The sequence below is a fragment of the Gasterosteus aculeatus genome, chromosome 3 (genome assembly GCF_964276395.1).
Source record: "Gasterosteus aculeatus chromosome 3, fGasAcu3.hap1.1, whole genome shotgun sequence".
NCBI classification, from domain to species: Eukaryota; Metazoa; Chordata; class Actinopteri; order Perciformes; family Gasterosteidae; genus Gasterosteus; species Gasterosteus aculeatus.
The window spans coordinates 17,689,291-17,708,502 of NC_135690.1; the positions used below are offsets into that span (position 1 = coordinate 17,689,291).

Sequence of the window (19,212 nt, forward strand, 5' to 3'; positions counted from 1 at the left end):
TATTCCCACTGAGTAGTATTCACTGAGCAAACCTTTTAAAAATGTATTTATAGAGTTTTATAAAATATTGCTAATTAAGGTCAGTTTGCATGTGTTGGCTGAGTGAGTCACAACACGACCCTAAAACTGCTTCTTGTGAAACTCTCTCTACTAATGGTGTTTTTTCCCAAGAGGAACAATGCGCCGTTTGTTTGAGGCTACGTCAAGCATAATCCCATCACCTGGATTACAGTCACAGCGCGACAAGCAACTAAAGCCATTTTGAGGTCAGACCAAAGAACAACTAGCCACATTTTATCCAATTATCCACCGCGTGCAACCGTCTTATTTTGTGCAAGATGGTCTAAAAATAGCTGTGAATGTTCACTGTTATAGTTGTTTCAAAGTAGATCCTCATGTTATTACTGTGGTATTTCAGAATAAAAAATGATCTTCCAATGAGTGGTGATCCAATCTCATGTCAAACCAAAATGTTCCTATGGATTCACTATTGAGACACATTCACTGATCTTCAAGTCCCCATTAACTTCTGTTTACTTGCTCCCACACATTGTATTAGTACTACTGAAATATACTGCACTCGGTATGACTCAGCCATATCTCACAGCACAACAATTGATACAATTGAAAAAAAAGGAAAATTATGTCACATGCAACACATTTGCCAATTTCGCCCGACAGCTTCTCTGCCATAAATCCGGTTTCATTGAGCCACCCGGCACAGGATATCAGCACAATGGGATTCTTGTTCACGGGGCGACATGATTGGCCAGGAGAAAGATTTAAAGCGTAGATTTCCAGTGACTGTGAGGGGCACCAGACAAATAAATACCCCGAATCCACCGTGAGAGAGACGACCAGCTCAGACCGGAGGTTTGCTTAAGAATTTTCTCTGTGTTGCTCCACAACGAAAACGAAACATGGTCAGCCGGTGAGTTTCTGAGGCATTATTCCAACTTTGATTTACTTTTTATTGTTACATCTCGTGTTGATTATTAAGTGGGGGTTGCGTCCATGTAACAGCTTACTCTGTGATGGTTTTTACATACAAACGCTGCTTTTTCTCAATGATTCGGAAATAAAGAGTTTTTTAGTCCTTCGGTACAAGTTACTTTAACTCGATACAGTGACTTTTCCGGCAGTGACCTGAATAGTCAGTGTGGATTCATTTGCTTGGTGTCTCTCATGTGTGATGACAGATTTGAGCACCCAGCTGGTGGCTACAAGAAGATGTTTGAGACGTGCGAGGAGCTGTCTGAGCCTGTTCCAGCGACAGTCATAGGTTGGTTTCCAGAAATAGAAATAGACTGCAGTTGGAAAGTCTAACTTGAACATTTCTCTTCTTGCAGGTTAGAAAGGAAGCTCTGAAAGGAATGTGAACATTCTTTGATTTTTCTTTCGCAGGTAGGATTCCTTCATTTCTGAAGGGAAGTCTTCTCCGTTTAGGACCTGGGCTTTTTGAGGTTGGAGACGAACCTTTCTACCACCTCTTCGATGGCCAGGCCCTCATGCACAAATTCGACTTCAAAAACGGACAAGTCACCTACTACCGAAAGTAAGACCTGAAGGAGAGAGTACTTGTGTTGTGTAGAGAACATGTGTAGACATCAGGCTTTTCTTCTAAATGACATTTAGAGTCAGTAACACTTTATAAAAGAAAATGCTGCGCATGAATCAATAGATGTTGTGATGTCTCGGGATGAACTCTTTCTTTTTCCCGGCAGGTATCTTAAAACAGATGCCTACGTGAGAGCCATCACAGAGAAACGCGTGGTGATCACTGAGTTTGGTACCTTTGCGTACCCCGATCCCTGCAAAAACATTTTCTCCAGGTAGGTAACACATAAAAAACACAAGGACTTCTTTGATCCGAATCGTCCTGGATGCGTTTCCTCTGTTCTCACTGAATTTGCTACGTTTGCTTTTTAAAGAAATAAAACAGCTCATGACATTTTTGTGTGCAGGTTTTTCTCTTACTTCAAGGGCGTCGAGGTCACAGACAACTGCCTGGTGAATGTTTACCCCATCGGTGAGGATTACTACGCTGTGACAGAAACCAACTACCTCACTAAAGTAAACACGGACACCTTGGAGACGCTGAAGAAGGTACATCGACACCAACACACTGCAGGATTTGAGGTGTGAAGTAGTGCTTTTCAGTCAAATGTCTTCATTTTTTGTACGCAGGTCGACATGTGTAACTATGTGAACATCAACGGAGTGACAGCCCACCCTCACATCGAGAGAGACGGAACAGTGTACAACATCGGAAACTGCATGGGGAAGGGAGCGACGCTGGCCTACAACATCGTCAGGGTTCCACCCACGCAGAAAGGTTTGCATCAGCGCTGGCATCATACAACCGCAGTTAAACCCGGCTTAAACTCAATGTGCTGCTTAGTTGGTTCTAATAATAAATAAATGACAAATCTCAACAAAAGATTAGTAAACCCAGCATCATGAAAAAGAGCCCTTTCTTTTCTTAGATAAGTCTGATCCCATTGAGAAGTCCAAGGTGGTGGTGCAGTTCCCCAGTTATGAGAGGTTCAAGCCCGCCTACGTGCACAGGTGTGTGTGGACTGCGTCCGATACTTCGCCAGAGTCAGAAAGGTCAAAGCTTTGACGTTCTTTCTTTCACTGTTTCAGCTTCGGCATGTCAGAGAACTACTTTGTCTTCGTGGAGACACCGGTGAAAATCAACCTGCTGAAGTTCCTGAGCGCTTGGAGCATCCGAGGCTCAAACTACATGGACTGCTTTGAGTCCAATGAGAGCCAAGGGGTGAGACCTTGCACCACATTGGTGTTCTCACCCTTGACATGCATCATCGCCCCAGTCACTGAAACCTCACCGTGTCTCCTCCGGTGTCTTTTACAGACCTTGTTTCACATTGCCAGGAAAGAACCCGGAGAGTACATTGATCACAAGTACAAAGGGGCGGCCATTGGCATGTTTCATCACATCAACACCTATGAGGACCAGGGCTTCATCGTTGTTGACCTCTGTGGATGGAAAGGGTAAATGTTAGACTTTAATGTAAAGGTGCATCACACGAGATTCAGCGTCTGTGCGTCTCCTGCAGATATCGCTGTTCATTGTATTCGCAGTTTCGAGTTTGTTTACAACTACCTCTGGTTGGCCAACCTGAGAGCCAACTGGGAGGAGGTGAAGAAGGCGGCCATGATGGCGCCACAGCCGGAGGTCCGCAGATATGTGATTCCCCTGGACATCCACAAGGTCAGTCCCCTGCTTTGCTCCTCTAGACACAGGCAAAGCCTCTCGTCCCCGGTTGTCATTGGTCGTCATTGGTCGCCATCTCATTGCGGGCTCGGTGAAGGAGGAGCAGGGGAAGAACCTCGTCAGCCTGCCGTACACCACAGCCACAGCCACGATGCACGCCGATGGGACCATCTGGCTGGAGCCGGAGGTGCTCTTCTCCGGGCCTCGCCAAGGTGCAAGCACGTCCGACAAATTCAGCTCACTGAGTCACGGTGGACACGTCGACTTTTGGCACGACCGGGAAATGTTGTCATTAAGTGACCATTTTAGTGCGTTTTTTCTTTGCAGCGTTTGAGTTCCCTCAGATCAACTACAAGAAGTACGGAGGAAAGAATTACACGTACGCTTACGGCTTGGGCCTCAACCATTTCATCCCAGACAGGGTACGTTCACCAAAACACCTTCAACTGGAAAAGCGTGCGAGTCTTCTTCCTGAAAGCATTCTTTTGCTGTGCGTAGATCTGCAAGTTGAATGTGAAGACCAAGGAGACCTGGGTGTGGCAAGAGCCGGACTCCTACCCCTCAGAGCCCCTGTTTGTCCAAACCCCCGATGGGATAGACGAAGACGACGGTAAGACGATACTTTCAAAGCTGAAATCCACTGTGATGGAAGGTGTTTGGTGAACACCCGCCGCTGCGTCCGCAGGAGTGCTGCTGACCATCGTGGTGTCTCCGGGCTCCCAGAGGCCGGGATACCTCCTCATCCTCAACGCCAAGGACATGTCGGAGATTGCCAGAGCAGAAGTGGATTGCCCCATGCCGGTCACTTTCCATGGGATGTACAAACCCTAAACTCTGCTTTTCTCAGGGTGGCAGCGGCAGCCATGACGACGTGGAGGCCAAAAAATGTCACTAAATGTTTGCAGTTGACCCGGGTTGCTAAGAACATATGTAGTGTGAATTTGTGTGGCGCTTTGATTGTAGTTGCTGGAGGTTCTCAAGTCTCTAAACCTGCATTTTCAGCATTGGTTTAATGAATAAAAATAATAATTTCAAAATCAGAAGCTGTGTTTGTGATCTCCTCTGTCGTAGGGTGCTTATAACGGAGTAGCACAGTGATAGAACGTTGGTTGTTAACACGAATGATAAATTGCTTTCGTTTTTGGAGATTAAAATAACCTGATCTACATGAATGTTTTGTAATATATTTAAACAAGATGCATTTCTCTTTATATACCATACATCAATTAAAACTTCAGCAAAACATAATCCTTTGCCTAAATTCTTGAGATTGAATGTGTTGCGACACAAATTGTTATTGTGGTGACGTCTGATCGAGTGACCCTGGCGTGTCCGTCCTTATTGTGGTCAGAATCTCATGCAGATCTTGCAACACAGCAAAGCTGATTATGTGTGGCTGCATAATCTGAGGAAAGAAAGAACAAAAGGGCGTGTTGCAATCATTCTTTGTAAGCGCACATGAAGGATGCGTGGCTCTTATTACAATCTCATGAGGCCACATAGATCACATCTCATTTTGGAACGTGTGTTAACATTTTCAGACAAGGGTTCTCCTTCTTTTCTACACTTCCCCTCTGATGTTTGTGCGTCAAAATAAAAAACACTGGATTGGACTCACGTGTTTCTTCCCCGGCTGATGCGAGATGAGGAAACAAACATTGCTAATACGGCTTTGGCTCGATTGCTACATCAGTCATATGCAGAACCCTGATTATGACGTCACATTTTACATTCCGCCGCCAGATTTTTGGATTGCAATGTGAAAAAGGCGCAATTCCAAATGTACATCCTCTAATCTCGTATTTTGATATGCACACAGGCTCAAATCCAGCCGTACTGCACCTTTATTTCACTTTGGCTCGCTGATGTTAATTAAAAAATAAGAAATATATAATTGTTTATCTTTATTTCTTTTTACATGATGGAATTCTAGCCTTCCAAAAACAAAGAAATAAAACAAGATTAAAGGACATATTAGTTTTCAGAATAAAATTAAAACCAAGCAAAAGAAAAGCTTAATGAGATTCATTCATCTCTGTTGAGTCTATCACACGATAAAAGTCTCTCACAATCTGAAATTCGTTTGGGACAGAGGTTTGCACAGTCAGACATAAACCAGTGCGACGGTTACACACTTATGTCCTATAAGTGAAATTTACACAAATGTAACAGAGATAAAACACAAATAACAGAAAGAAAACCTGCCACTCACCAATGAAAAGGAAATGATTGGAACTACTGCTACAGTGGATGGAAATAAAAAGAAATATAGAATAACAACAAAAAAACTTGACAAATGTGGATTCAAAATATAACAGTTTGCCTCTTTTTTTTAACCAATTCAACATTTGGAAAAATTAGCATTGGTGAGCAGATCACCACCTCTCACAAATCTGTATGAGACAAGCTAAATGATGGAGCCTATTAGCTTAGCATAAAGACTGGAATCAGCGCGGGAAGCTAACACTAAGTAAAAGAAAAAGCCGATCAACATTCTTTAGTTCACCATTAATACCCTGTTTTGATCTGTACTCAAATGGTGGGTTTAACAAAAGTTCACTCCGGCTCACCGTTAAATTTTTATGTCTTTATGCTAGGCTAAGCTAATTAGTCTTGCTCCAGGACACTGATAACAGTGAATCAGAGAGGGGGCTCCTTATGACAAAATGTTCTTTAAACTGTAGCAGGCCTCTGTCCCTTCATTTTCACCCCAAAACACACGAGAATGAAAAGTCAAGCAGAACAAATAAAAGGCCCAAACTACCAAATCTCAGATTTCATTAAATACATCTTCAGGCTTACCTCAAAGTGATAAGTGACTACTGACAGCTTTGAAAATACCTTTTCAGTTATAGAACTTTTGCATCTCAGGAAATGAAGGAATGATGAATTGATAGTGCAAGATTATATGGTACATATATTAATATATTGTTTAGATACTGTCCTATAAGTAAAGTGCAAATCTCCGGATCAGATGAAGTGTGTGCAAGCATTTTTTTTTTTTTGACGGACTGATCCTCCTGCCCATGCACAAATGAGCCCGTTACTTTGGCTGCCAGCTACTTTAAACACCGCCTCACAAAACATGCCCGTCAGACGTCATATTAAAGTCTGCTTATTTGGATCAGCCGAACATCAGGTGGCTCTGATCTGCTGTGGGTGTATATTTATCTTTGAGGGGGATTTGTTTTGTCATCCTAACAAAACGGAGAGTGATTTCTTCTTTGTTTGTTAACACCAACAGTGTAGATTACCGGTGCTTATTCCCATGCATCCAAAGTGTAGGGTCATTTTAATGATAGAGCACGTTCAGGAGATTCTTATGCTGAGGAAGTCTTACTGTTGCCACAGAAAACCTCAAATTAAAGCCAACAGAGTTCTAGCAACAACTCGTAGCGTTTTGGTTGATCACCTTATATTATCCATTTTAATGATAACCAACTGGGGATGGAGGTGGATTGCGGTCAGTTGGGGGGGAAACACCACTGAGACCAGCTCAAGTGGAAACGCACAGTCATCAAACAGCTCACACACAACCTTCAAGCTCACCGTCGGCGAGAGGGACACAGGCGATCGTGCAGGGTCGCCTGGGAACAGTTTGTGTAGCTGCTGTTTAAGACCAGCTTATTATTTAGACCACGGGACGAGGAGGGCCAACATTTGGGTGGTACATTTAACATTTTTGCAAGAAAAGTTAACTATATATATATATATATATATATATATATATATATATATATATATTTTAGCTCCTCTTGCTTTATCAGAGGGTAGTTGTGTGTGTGTGTGTGTTCTAAGCTGCTGGGAGGAGAGGTGTAACATCAGTTGGTCTCATCGTAGGTGGAGAGCAGGGCAGCGTCCACGGGCTCCATGCAGGAGGGGCAGGTGAAGGATCTCATCAGCCAGTCGTCTATACAGTCCATGTGGTAGATGTGCATACACGGCAGGAATCGGATGGGGTCTCCATAAACGAAATCCAGCATACAGATCACGCATCTGAAAACAGAGGCGATCAAGACGTTGAATACACAGTAGTGTGAAGTAGATACGGTACAGTTGTAAAAGGATTAACAGATTAAACATTTAACAAAACTATTCCAAAAACCAAAAAGGTATTTCATTTATTATATAAAACAGAAAAAAAACAAAAAAGTTTGGCATTTCCTCAATATAATTGACGATCAAGTTAAGCAGAGATGATTTATATACCCTAAAAAAGCAAATTTGCTTTAGATATTGAATAACAAATAGCGTTATGCTCAACAGACCGTGACAATAACTAGAAATAAAATATTGCTCCTCTGCATGATATAGATGTTACTATTGTCTTAATGGCCTTTTTTCATGTTGCACTTGAGAGTCACAAAAAGGCATAAACATGTGAATGAGTCACCATTGATCAGCTCCGTGGATACTAAACCAAAACGCCAGACAAAGCGTATTATTTAGGCAATATGCTCACTCTCTGATCTTTTTCTCGGAGCCGTCTGGCCCCCCGTCGTAGACCCCCTTGGGCAGGTGGTGGATGAGGCCGATGCGCTGAGCTATGCGGATCTGCTCCTCCTCGGTCAGCTGGGTGGCCAGGCGGGCCTGACTGGGCGTGGGGTGGTACATGGGCATGTGAGCCTGCTCCTGGGTCACGGACGAAAGAAACGCCGAAGTCACTCGAAAGCAAAGCACCCGCCGGTATCGGCTTACTTCGTCTTTGCGAACGCAACCGGCTGTGTGACAAACCGGGTGCGAGGGTATCGATGTTCTAGACAAGCCAGTTAATGATGGATACTCTAAAACCAGTTTGTTTACTCAGGTGTTACCTGACAATGCTGAACTGCTTAATACGATTTAAAAGCCACGGGGTGCAGACGTTTGATCATAAACATTGGTTACTGCATACAGGCATTTATGAATTGAAACATCATTATTTTTACAAGAACTTGTGTGTGGTAGAAACTCTTATTTTCTTAAATGGACGAACCTGGTAGGGAGGCGGTGGCTCCAGGTCCGGGTCCGTCCCTTCCCCGAAACTCGCCCGGTCTGACTGGGATTCGTGAAGCAGAGAAATGTCATCTGATGTGGGAGACTTGAGACAGTTGCCCATGTCTTCGTGTCCCCAGCCCGGTCCTGCCCGGAGTTAAAGAATCGGATCTTACTTGCTAAAGTTGCTCTCGTCGGCTAACGATAGTTTCGCCTAATATCCAATTTACCGCCAACTTCAACTGCACCTCGTTAGATACACGATGTACATGATTCTAAACGTTAATTTAACGTTAAATGTTAAAAGGCGTCGACGCCAGCGCCTCTTCGTGAACGCAGACACCCCCGAAAAACAAAACAAAGAACTCCCGTGCTAACGACAACTAGCCTAGCTAGCTACTTTTTCTGCTAGCCAGCTGGACTTCCGTGACAAGTGTCGCTCATTCCTCCGTGAGAATCGCAATTTCCACAAACTATCTACTTCAGCATTGGCTGTGCCTGTAACACTTGTCGGCCTGCGCCTCGGACAGTAGCGACATCTCCGCGTTTAAACTTCCCGAGTGATTTCAAACAGTTCGCTTCCTTGCTAGCTCTTTCTTCAACCGGAGGACATGTTATCAGGCCGCTGGATATGACGTAAGGGTGTGATTCTGAACGGTGATTGGATGATTCCCTCTACGTAGCTGTAACCAAGAGCTGAAGTCCCACCCCCTTTAAGTAATGAAAATAAATTAAAACTGTTAGAGAAAATAATCATTTGTTGATAATGCCTCACTACGATATTGATGAATAGATTACTGAAATAAATAGATAATAATTCAAAATGAACAAGAATTCTATTCCAAAATGTGTTTTATGGGCCCAAACCCCACTGTTCTTTTTTTATACTTTTATTATTTTTCAACGCTACAGGCAGAGGACCATGAAGCAGAAGCTAGAATCTCCTACGCAGATGTGAAGGTCTAAGGCGTGTTAAGTGAAAACCGTGTGTGGGTGAAGCTTAGAATCAACCGTAAACAAAATGTCTACTCAATTCCATTTTTTTTACAATTGTATCTTGTCACACTCGTGTTTCTCGCTGGCTTTTTTAATGCATCTTAAAAGTACTGTAAAAGTACAATTCATCTCTATTGTTTGACACTAATAATATGATAAATATCATATGAAAATATAATATATGACTAGAGTTTCATTAGAAAACATCTCTCTACTGTCTGTATACATATACACAGTATTGTTAGTGTATAATACAGACAGAAAACATGTATAACCAGAAAGATGCAATAACAACTTTTTGACAGATCACAACACAATCATTGTTTATGGTTTTAAGTTCACATCCATCAAGGTTTTTGGTGTCTTCCGAAGCTTCATATTTAGATCAAACGACATACAATACGAGTGGCAGCTTGAGGACACCTTTATTTGTATTTACAGCTATTGTACACATAAAATCCCACAACGTATTTGCATTCCAGGTACCTATGATACAAATCTCCATATTTTTGGTTATGTGAGTATCACAGAATTGGCCTTTGATCAGGCGAAAAACAAAACCACAAACCTTAAAATGGACATTTCCAAAGATTCCTCTAAAGCTCATCAGCTGATACTGTGTATTGTTATTTTTTCCCTAAATATTAAAAACAGTATATTTCCCCTGTACATTATTAGTAAGTTAGAGTAATGTTAATTTGCGAAACAAATGTGTCATGGGGTGTCGGGGGTGTTTTTACAGTGATCGTCTGCAGTGATTCATACAATATTCACAAGGAAGAAAAAGGGGGAAAACGATGAAAGGTCATTTTGTATAATTTCTCAGTAAAATCACAATGTTATGTGTATATGATTGTCGGTAGAGTTTAATTTAAAGGGCGCCGGTTGGTAAAAAGTAACGAGACGTTTTTGAAGAAGGTTTGAAGTTGGTCGGAGGCATGATTAACGTATAAGCATCTTTATGTTATTTGATAACTGTTTTCATTTTCCACAATGCGTGTTCAATACAAAAAAATGAAATAACGAGGGAAATCACGCAGTTTTTCCCCTGCATATCCATTCACACTGTAAAAAAAAAAATCCAGCATTATTGAGTTTTACTTATTAGTTTCCACATGTCTGGTGAAGGTGCCTCTTCGTCATGGCTTTTTGTCTTTATCCGGTCTAAGGAGTGGCAATGGTGTGATGATCACAACGTATTTACAAAACAACTACAATTTCTAAGAAAATGTAGTTACATATTCACACACCCTACAGATAAGAGCAACACTGAATCATTTAGAAACATCTTCAGAAATGAAAACGCCTATCAAAACAAAAGACGTAATTTGACCCATTCATTTATTATCTGCACCCCACAACTATTTGCGGTGGGTTATTACTCTCTATCATCAAGTACATATCAGGAAATAGACCTTATTTATTGTCAGTGTTCAGTGTGAATTGGCAACTACAGTTTCAGGAAGTATTGTTCACATCTCATCAATCATCCAGAGGGCTCACAGCCCCCGAAGAGCCCCGTCGACCGTCGCTCCGCCTCGCCGCCGCCTCGCCGCCGCCCCGGGACCCCTCCTCCGCGCGTCCCGCCCCTAGCACCGGTCGTCCTCCTCTGTGTCACTGAGAGCGTCGCAGCCCGCGCCGGCGGTCGTCGCGGCCATGCGCTTGCGAAAGTGTCCGTTGGGGACTTGCCAGCCGGTCCGCAAGCGCGGGCGGGACGAGGTGACGGTGTTCGAGCGCCCCAGGCTGCACGCCACGGCCGCCTCGAAGGTCAACGTCTCCATGGGGCCGGAGGGGTCCGGGCTGTGGTCGCCCTCCTGGGAGGCCAGGAACGGCTCGGAGGGGTAGCGCCGCGGCGGGGACGGGTCTCGGTCCGCGTCCCTCCGTCTCTCGCCCGCGGCCCCCTCTTGGGCCTTCCGGTTGGGCTTGCCCCGCCTCACCGTCTGCGGGCTGCCTTGTTCGTCGTCATCCTCGCCGACGGAAGGGTGCAGCGGGGAGTAGGAGATGTGGGGGCGGGAGCGGGCCTGCGGGGCGGGGCGCCGGGCGCTGGGGGTGCTGGACTCGGAGGTGGACGGCACCGGACTGTCCGAGCTGTTGCCCTGGAGACGGAACGGAGAGATTAAATGAAACACTTCTTCAAGAACATCCGGTCACGTAAACTCTAAACTCAAAGCGACGGTGTTGCAGTTTGCGGCCGGTCGCTGGGACCCACCTGCTTGTCTCGGGGACGCGCTCCCTCCGCGCTCGAAGATCGCGATGGCTGCAGACTTCTTTCTTCGGAGTTCCCGCGGGACGCGCTGGGAGAAAGCAGGTGACAGCGCTCCTTGGAGCGGCCGCGGTCCCTGTCGCCCTGCTTCCAGTGCTCCGAGCGGGAGACTGGAGGGGAGACAACATGAATTGACGAACGAGGAGTCAAACAGGGGGGGTACACAAGGAGGACATTTTGTTCCGCGCTTGACCTTTCCTGTATTTGAACGGCAGTGTCCCCATGTTTGCCAGTGGCGGGATAAACACACGAGGCGACAGGTGAGCAGGACTCACCGGCAGCCTTGTAGCTTTTGTGACGAGGTCGATAAACTCTCTCCGGACTTTTCTCCTCTTCCCAAAGGCCGTTCACCCGCTCATCTGCAGCGGTGGAGGCCGAGCGCTTCATGGAGCCACTTGCGACCTCCGTCTGATCGCATGGGAAAAAAAAAACACGAACAGAAAGACGTGAAAGCACGACGCGTAAAGAGAGAAAACGTCCAAACATGCCGGGATTTCACTCGGGTTATTTCATTCAGGAGCGAGGAGGACCATTGCAGAGAGCTTAAAGGAAACACAACATGCTTTGGTGCAAAAACAACGTGCATCCCATGACACTATTCCGCTTTAGTCTCCTCTGTTCTCGGGAAGCGGGAAGCATCAGCATCCATTTTAACCGACTCCCAAGGAAGCAGAAGACAGGCCAAAACTCTGAGTAAACTTGTCGGCGTCGCATGAGGAACACGGCACGTCGGCATTGGAGCCCATGCAGCCACTGACGTCCCCGCGGTCCAGCGAGGCGGCCGCGTCGTGGAAGGTGTACCTGCAGCTCTACGGCCAGACGGGGCGTGGAAGAGGCCCGCGCACACAGACCCCTCCCTAACGGGAGCGCCCGTGGGGCTTCAACCCCCCTACTGCGCCCGCCCACCTAGGTCAGCACGGAGACAAGAGAGGGGGGCAGGGAGAGAGACACCGATCAGACTCGTCCCCCCAACTGGACCGCCCTTTAGATTCAGGCGAGAGGACGGCGTGGACGAGCCGTTTCACCCCCGAGGGTTCATCTACCAAAAGACGCCGATCAGCCAGCAGCCATTCCAGCCAGAGACGTACGGATTCACTACCAGCAACGGGGGGAAACCGGACTTTAAGGGGGAAGAGAAACAGCGAGAATTGACAATAAACGGAACAGTTCACGGGGATAGACGGCGTCTCCATTTCAGCTCGGACGTCCGTTCAGTCATGCGCGTCCAGGTCTTAATAGGTACCCAAACAAGAGCCAGACAACATCTGTCTGCAGGGCCCAGATGTCATTCATCACAAGCGACGCAGACCAAGAAAAACAGACAGTTTTGGACACCGCAAAACAACAGCAACGAGCGGGACAACCCGCCTTCTTCTGTTCCGGCCCCCACAGGACCAACCGGCAGGAGAGCCGTGCTCAGCGAGACATGAGAGTTAAATATATATAATCCCCACACAATATTTCTCTTGCAGCGGTGCAAAAAAATCCTGATGTGTTCTGCACTCGAGGGGAATTCTTTGCTTCTGGAAAAACAACCCCCCCACCCTCCACCCTCCAGATTTAGTGGCCCTCTCGCTCCCCTGATGCATTTCTCTTTACACGTCCGTGTTTCTCCCGAATAGCATGAATGGCGTCGTGTCTCAGTGTGAGCAGCTTTGTTTGCTTCCCATTTACAGAGCGAGGGCTTTTCCTCCAGTTCACACACACACAACGGACCAACAACAACGAAAAGCATGTTAGATCAGAACCACTGACTTCTCTTTAAATCGATAACAGGATGAAGAAGAAGAAGAAGAAAAAAGATGTTTCTACAACTGAGCCTCCACACGAAGGTGTGACGAGTCAACAACGTTGTATTAAATAGATTAGGAAGCGCTTCTCTAGGACAACAGCTGTGCCGTTAATGGTTGCGGGCTCCCGGTGACCCGCTTTCTTACCGGATTCTGCTCTTGAGCACCACCAGTGTCGGTGCTTATGGGCTGCAGAAACAGTTCCTGAGGTGAGATGGGGCTCAAAGCCAAAAAGCCTCCCCTGGTCCTGCATTGGGACGGAGAGGAGGAGTAAAGAAACGCTTTCGCAGACACTCGGGTACCAACGGAAGAGATGCGCGGACTCACAGGGCGGAGCCTGCGCTGTGCGCCATCATCGGCAGCGACTGGCTGTCGGACAGAATGTCCTCCGGCAGCGTGGAGGCGTCCAGGCGCTTGAACATCAAGCTGCTCTTCTGAAGGGAGAGGAAGAAGAAACGGAGCTCAGAGGGCTTCATTGTGACACCATCTTCATTCTGCTCAGGCTCTTTGAAGGGGAAAGAGGACCCAAAGGACTGAAATTCTCCTTCAGTTAATCCCTTTTCCATGTGTCTTTTTTCCCTCTTCTACACCTTAACATCATCCTACGTCATGTGCAAGCTCATTTGATGAAATTAAAATAAGCTTGTGCTGTTTGCAATTGAACCCATGATTCCAAAGCAGGGTGAGGAAGATGATGACAGCGTGCTGACCTGAGCCTCGATTTGTTGCCGGAGCTTCTTGGCTTTGTTGGTTTTGAAGTAGTCCATTATCATCATGGAGGCGTAGATCTTCCCCACCGTCATGTCCGTATCTGTGAGGGCAGATTAACTGTTACTGGTCTGGCCTCTCAGCGTCACACCGAGAGCTCCCTCCTCGCGGAGGGCCAGACCTTTGTTGATGGGCACCAGCACGTCCAGGTTCTTCTGGGGAAGGTAAGGCCAAATGATGCTGATCTCTTTCTGTAGCTCACTATCCAGAGCGATGCGGTCCTCGCCGCCTGGAGGAATACGAGTAAAATAAGCGTCCTTATTGGTTTTAGTCACCAGTGAAAACCGGTTTTCTACGACAGCAGCGAATCCATTTGTAATTTGTTTGTCTTCTTTGACATTTCACTTCTTAAAGTTTTCTTTGGAGACCAAATAATTAAATCGATTAAGAAAAACAGAATTGCTAATGAACATGATCTTAACCTCTGGCTATTTTGATGTCCAGAGCTGTGCGGATGAGCGACATCAGGGTGGAGGTGAAGTGGACGGTCATGTCCTCGTCCACAGGCATGTTCATCAACACCAACCTCTGAGAGACAACGAGGTTACTCAGTTACTTATGAGGACATTTCTATATTTTAAAAGGCAATTTATGTCATTTTTTGGCTCCAAACGTAACAAAAGTTCAAATTTGATCACATTCAACACTGATAAGATGTTCCCTTAAAACCACCTTGTCTGTATCACATATCACATTAGGATTTCAACTAGCATGTCGGACAAAAGTGATGATGCTTTTGGTACCTTGTAGGCGATCTTAGCGGGACACTTCTTGCCCAGGCCCAAGGGCGGCGACATGTGTGTCAGCATCTCATACATGGCAGTGTAGTGTATCCGACCACTTCACAGGGAAACGGGGAGGAAGGTCGGAGAGATGAATGAACAGTGGCATAAAACTCTTTAACACAGAAGAAGACAAGCTCCCGTTTCAATGCTGCGGCATTTGGGACTTTTAGAGCAACGTTATTTATAGAACAGTGAACTCCAGATGCTCTTTTGGAAGCAATGAAAATGGGCTTTGACGGCCCTCTGCTGGATAAAGACAGAACACGATGGTCCAAATAAAGCCCCGAGCCTCACCAGGCCAGACGGTCGTACTCCCCCCAGATGCGGACAAACTCGTCCAGGTGATGGGGACCCAGGATGGAGGAGTCTCGCGTCAGGTACTCAAAGTTGTCCATGATCACGGCCACGAACAGATTCAGCATCTGGAGGGGATGAACGGACGGGAAAAGAGCGTCGCGCAAAGACAGCAGAGGAACCGACAAGAACCGGCGGAGCGAGCGTCGCTTCGGGCGGGGCACTGACCAGGAACGAGCTGAAGAAGATGAACGAGACAAAGTAGCAGTACGCAAAGTCCGTCCCGCAGCCTCCCTCGTGGTCGGGAGACGTCGTGAGCGGGGAGATGGAGGAGTCTGGTTCACACTCCCGACCCGCCAGACAGGAGAGCATTATCTCCTGCCAGGACTCCCCCGTGGCGCTCCTGGAGGTTCAAAACGCAAAGCAACTTATAGGAGAGCACCGGCGGCGAGCGTGGAGGCTTGAAGGGTGTTTCTGATGAGCCCACCTGAAGAGCAGCATCAGCGCACTGAAAAAGGTCTTAAAGTTGTTGTGTTGGTTGATGTGACTCTCATCATTCAGCTTGATGTTTCCAAACACCTGCAGGAAACAGACATTTAAACAACGCAGAAGACTAAAAGGTTCAAACTAAATTAAAAAAAAAAAGCTCTTAAATTAGACAAAAATACAAAATATTTCTGTAAAATCCCTGATTAAAACCACACCCCTCTTCAATGTTTGTATATTTGTTATATTTTAGTTAAAATATGAATTGTGTCATATTTTATATTTACTATTAATTTTCTTTGCATTTTACACAATTCTACCTGTGACAATCCATCCATCCATCCATCCATTGTCAAACCGCTTATCCTGCACTCAGGGTCGCGGGGGGGCTGGAGTCCATCCCAGCCAACTTCGGGCGATAGACAGGGTACACCCTGGATTGGTCGCCAGCCAATCGCAGGGCAACACAGAGACACACAACCATTCACACTCACATTCACACATCTACGGGCAATTTAAAGTCCCCAATTAACCTGATCCCCAGAGCATGTCTCTGGACTGTGGGAGGAAGCCGGAGAACCCGGAGAGAACCCACGCAGACACGGGGAGAACATGCAGACTCCACACAGAAAGGCCACTGGGCGGAATCGAACCCAGGACCTTCTTGCTGTGAGGCGACAGTGCTAACCACCACGCCACCGTGCCGCCCCCTGTGACAATCAACATTTCAAATATTAAAAACTGATGCAGAAACCCAGAGTCAGAGCCACGGCGCTCTGGTCTGTAGTTAGTGAATACCTGCATTCCGATGATGGCGTATATGAAGAAAAGCATGGCGATCAGAAGACAGACGTAAGGAAGGGCCTGTTGGAGAAGAGACAGCAGAGACAGGGCATTAAAACTCCTCCATGAATCCAAGTCGCGCTGCTTTAAAGGCCCGATCGCTGCAACGGGTCAAACGTCCGACCTTGAAGGACTGAACGAAGGTCCACAGCAGGATGCGGATGGTGTAGCCCTGCCGGAGCAGCTTGATCAGCCGGGCGGCTCGGAAGAGCTTCAAGAAGCTCATGTTGATGGTGTTCACCGACTGGCGACCATCGAGGGTCCGAGTTGTTGCCACGTTGGGAGAGAGGGGAGGGGAGGGGAGGGACAGAAGGGAGACACAGGATGTAAAACACAGATGGCGGCATTCATCCTGACATGACTTAAGTTGTGCGTGGAACACGTGAGGGAAACTATTCTAATGCTAGACAGTCTTCTTCTTCTTAAAGGATGGTCCCTCGGGTCTTACCTGCAAATCCACAATTATCTCAGAGATGCTGCCGAGAACGGTGATGAAATCGAAAATATTCCAAGTATCCCGAAAGTAGTTCTGCGGCAAAAGAAAACGTTTCAAGTAATTGGACAAATTCTTTTAATGGCTTCCGTCTTTGGTCGATCTCTTCTCGTGTGTTATTCTCACCACCAATCCAAACGCCAGGATCTTCAGGACACACTCCATGGAGAAGAGGACGGTGAAGGCCGAGTTGAGGTGTTTCAGGACCATGTCGTAGGCTGCCGGCGCCGAGTGGTACTGAAGGAAAAGGGGACTTTGAGCGTCACAGCCGCAAGACCCCGTTGTTGTTTTTTTCGTAAAGAGCGAGCGAGAGAGCTTCACCTTCATCATGAGCACCACCGTGTTGAGAGCGATCATCACGAGCACCGTGTACTCAAACGAGGGCGACGCCACAAAGTGCCACAGCCTGTACTGGAAGGTCTGCCTGTTCTGCGGCATGTAGCGGGTCATCGGCTTGGCGCTGATGGTGAAGTCGATGCAGGCGCGCTGACGGACGGACGTGAAGGAAGACGGACATGAATGAATGAATGAATGTGTGCGATCGTGTGTGTGTGTGCATGTGCATGGGGACACACCTCGTTCTTCTCCAGACTGCACTCCTGGATCATCTTGTCGCCCTGCTCCTGGAAGGTGATGATGATCAGCGCCACGAAGATGTTGACGAAGAAGAAGGGGAAGACCACGAAGTAGACCACGTAGAAGACGGACATCTCCATGCGGTTCCCGCGGCTCGGCCCCATGCTCTCCTCCGTCACGTCGGTGGAGTGCTGCAGGACTCTGGCGGGGGAAGAGAAGACGAGCAGCTCATTGATCCTTTACGCTGTTTGGATCCGCCGACCGTTTGGTGCCGCCCCCCCCCCCGACTGAAAGCGGCAAACCCACTCACTCGGGCCAGCCCTCTCCGGTGGAGACGGTGAAGAGCGTGAGCAGGGCCCAGCAGACGTTGTCGTAGTGGAACTCGTGTCTCTTCCACTCTCTCCTCTTCACCTCCTTCTTGTCTCGGCTGTAGTCGATGTAGTAGCCTCTGTGGGGAGCAGAGCGGGAGGTCGGTGGTTCACGGGGAGCTTTCGTTGTGTGCAAACACCCATTAATTGGTAAATCTGGGGCCCTGCAGACCATCACTGCTGGGTGTGTAGAGCATCTAAAAAGGGGGGATCTGCAGGTTCTTTTACTTTAATAGAACACTACGTTGAACGTTTGGATGAACCCACTCACTGGCATTCCTTCTCCGAGTTCATGGAGCTGTCGGTGCAGTAGAAGAACTTCCCCTTGAAGAGCTGCACGGCGATGACAGCAAAGATGAACATGAAGAGCTGGTACACGATGAGGATGTTGAAGACGTTCTTCAGAGATGTGACCACGCAGTCGAAAACAGCCTGCGGAGGAGAAGGACAGGCGTGTCCGTCAGACACACCCGGGAAAGAAAACACCAAAACGTATATAAATACCGGAGCGTGTCAGTCGGACCTTGAGTTTAGGAAGCCTTTTGATGGTTTTTAGAGGACGAAGAACCCTCAAGACTCTGAGGGACTTTATCGTCTTGATGTCTCTGCCTTTGTTGTTTCTGTTGACGTTGTAGAAACAGAACCTTAGGAACATTGTGGCACACTCAAGCTGGTGCACCAGGACGAATGGTTTGGACACACATTGCAAAAAGGTGAAAAAGAAAAACACGCTGAAAGAAAAACACGTCCACATGGATGCATCTCAAAAGGGACGATGAGACACCGATTTTCACCCTGGGTGAGTCTGCACGGAGCCACGCAGGTGTCACAGGTGCAAGCTTTGATCAGTTGTACCCTTGAAATAATTATCCATCAAATAGTCTAATCAAATTAGGATAATGGCAGTTGACATCAAAGCCATGGAGTTAAATCTGTGGAAGCTTTGTGTGTTCGTGTAAAGGTTTGAGATACATGGACGCAATCTGTGCACCACAGCGTGTTACGGTTTATGGAATATTGGATTATTCTTTATTAAATATTGTGCACAAATAAATAATTTGAGTAACGGTAAACCCATTAGTTAGTTAGAGGGTAGAAATGATTTAGGCCCAAATGATCGAGCATATCACCCTTGAAACCTGTCGGGCTCTGAAGTCGGGTGAGACCAAAACAAACAAACAAACAAACCACAAAAACACACTGAAAACAAGGATGAAAAATCACAAACACGAAAATAAGATAAATCAATGAAAAGCTCATGGGAGACATTGACATATAGTGTGACTGAATCTTTTACCCCATCACATTCCTGGTTGCCTCAACAGTGACAAAATCCAC

At 46.7% G+C, this 19,212-nt stretch overlaps 3 protein-coding genes across 4 annotated transcripts in view; 1 reads left to right on the plus strand and 2 right to left on the minus strand.

Moving 5' to 3' along the window:
* The first annotated feature begins 708 nt into the window (after positions 1-708).
* rpe65a (retinoid isomerohydrolase RPE65 a) lies at positions 709-4,281 on the plus strand. Its single transcript, XM_040171442.2, has 14 exons — positions 709-931; positions 1,200-1,282; positions 1,405-1,555; positions 1,725-1,832; positions 1,965-2,106; positions 2,188-2,335; positions 2,487-2,568; positions 2,647-2,779; positions 2,876-3,015; positions 3,106-3,235; positions 3,336-3,450; positions 3,566-3,660; positions 3,737-3,848; positions 3,924-4,281. Exons 1-14 carry the CDS (start codon positions 921-923, stop codon positions 4,067-4,069), a joined length of 1,596 nt encoding a protein of 531 aa, XP_040027376.1. The 5' UTR covers positions 709-920; the 3' UTR covers positions 4,070-4,281.
* An 846-nt stretch (positions 4,282-5,127) lies between these two features.
* LOC120816109 (RING finger protein 11) lies at positions 5,128-8,871 on the minus strand. The gene is made up of 3 exons (XM_040171450.2): positions 8,214-8,871; positions 7,701-7,870; positions 5,128-7,234 (listed from the first exon to the last, which is right to left on the minus strand). The coding sequence occupies exons 1-3, from the start codon at positions 8,334-8,336 to the stop codon at positions 7,060-7,062; spliced, it is 468 nt and encodes a 155-aa protein (XP_040027384.1). The 5' UTR covers positions 8,337-8,871; the 3' UTR covers positions 5,128-7,059.
* Positions 8,872-9,614: 743 nt separating this feature from the next.
* The window catches only part of LOC120815831 (voltage-dependent R-type calcium channel subunit alpha-1E), a 29,242-nt gene continuing 19,644 nt past the window's right edge, over positions 9,615-19,212 (minus strand). The window contains exons 24-45 of one of the 2 annotated variants that reach the window (XM_040170844.2): positions 18,398-18,494; positions 18,146-18,306; positions 17,817-17,954; positions 17,506-17,707; positions 17,252-17,416; positions 17,057-17,167; positions 16,886-16,966; positions 16,562-16,681; positions 16,393-16,458; positions 15,596-15,687; positions 15,337-15,511; positions 15,109-15,236; positions 14,773-14,869; positions 14,452-14,557; positions 14,151-14,258; positions 13,972-14,072; positions 13,589-13,695; positions 13,409-13,508; positions 12,273-12,377; positions 11,747-11,879; positions 11,418-11,581; positions 9,615-11,304 (exon numbers count right to left, since the gene is read on the minus strand). In XM_040170844.2, the coding sequence (XP_040026778.2) occupies positions 10,798-11,304; positions 11,418-11,581; positions 11,747-11,879; positions 12,273-12,377; positions 13,409-13,508; positions 13,589-13,695; positions 13,972-14,072; positions 14,151-14,258; positions 14,452-14,557; positions 14,773-14,869; positions 15,109-15,236; positions 15,337-15,511; positions 15,596-15,687; positions 16,393-16,458; positions 16,562-16,681; positions 16,886-16,966; positions 17,057-17,167; positions 17,252-17,416; positions 17,506-17,707; positions 17,817-17,954; positions 18,146-18,306; positions 18,398-18,494 (3,064 nt within the window). In that variant the 3' untranslated portion in view covers positions 9,615-10,797. The remainder of the gene's footprint in view (positions 11,305-11,417; positions 11,582-11,746; positions 11,880-12,272; positions 12,378-13,408; positions 13,509-13,588; positions 13,696-13,971; positions 14,073-14,150; positions 14,259-14,451; positions 14,558-14,772; positions 14,870-15,108; positions 15,237-15,336; positions 15,512-15,595; positions 15,688-16,392; positions 16,459-16,561; positions 16,682-16,885; positions 16,967-17,056; positions 17,168-17,251; positions 17,417-17,505; positions 17,708-17,816; positions 17,955-18,145; positions 18,307-18,397; positions 18,495-19,212) is intronic. The other variant, XM_078099879.1, reaches the window with a different exon arrangement.

Coding starts and splice junctions, on each gene's coding strand:
- rpe65a (XM_040171442.2), top strand. Junction 2,780..2,875: donor AGTCCAATGAGAGCCAAGGG/GTGAGACCTTGC, acceptor TGTCTTTTACAG/ACCTTGTTTCACATTGCCAG. Junction 3,451..3,565: donor CTTCTCCGGGCCTCGCCAAG/GTGCAAGCACGT, acceptor TTTTCTTTGCAG/CGTTTGAGTTCCCTCAGATC.
- LOC120816109 (XM_040171450.2), bottom strand. CDS start 8,336: ATGGGCAACTGTCTCAAGTCTCCCACATCAGATGACATTTCTCTGCTT. Junction 7,871..8,213: donor AGCCACCGCCTCCCTACCAG/GTTCGTCCATTT, acceptor TCCGTGACCCAG/GAGCAGGCTCACATGCCCAT. Junction 7,235..7,700: donor TCCGAGAAAAAGATCAGAGA/GTGAGCATATTG, acceptor CTCTGTTTTCAG/ATGCGTGATCTGTATGCTGG.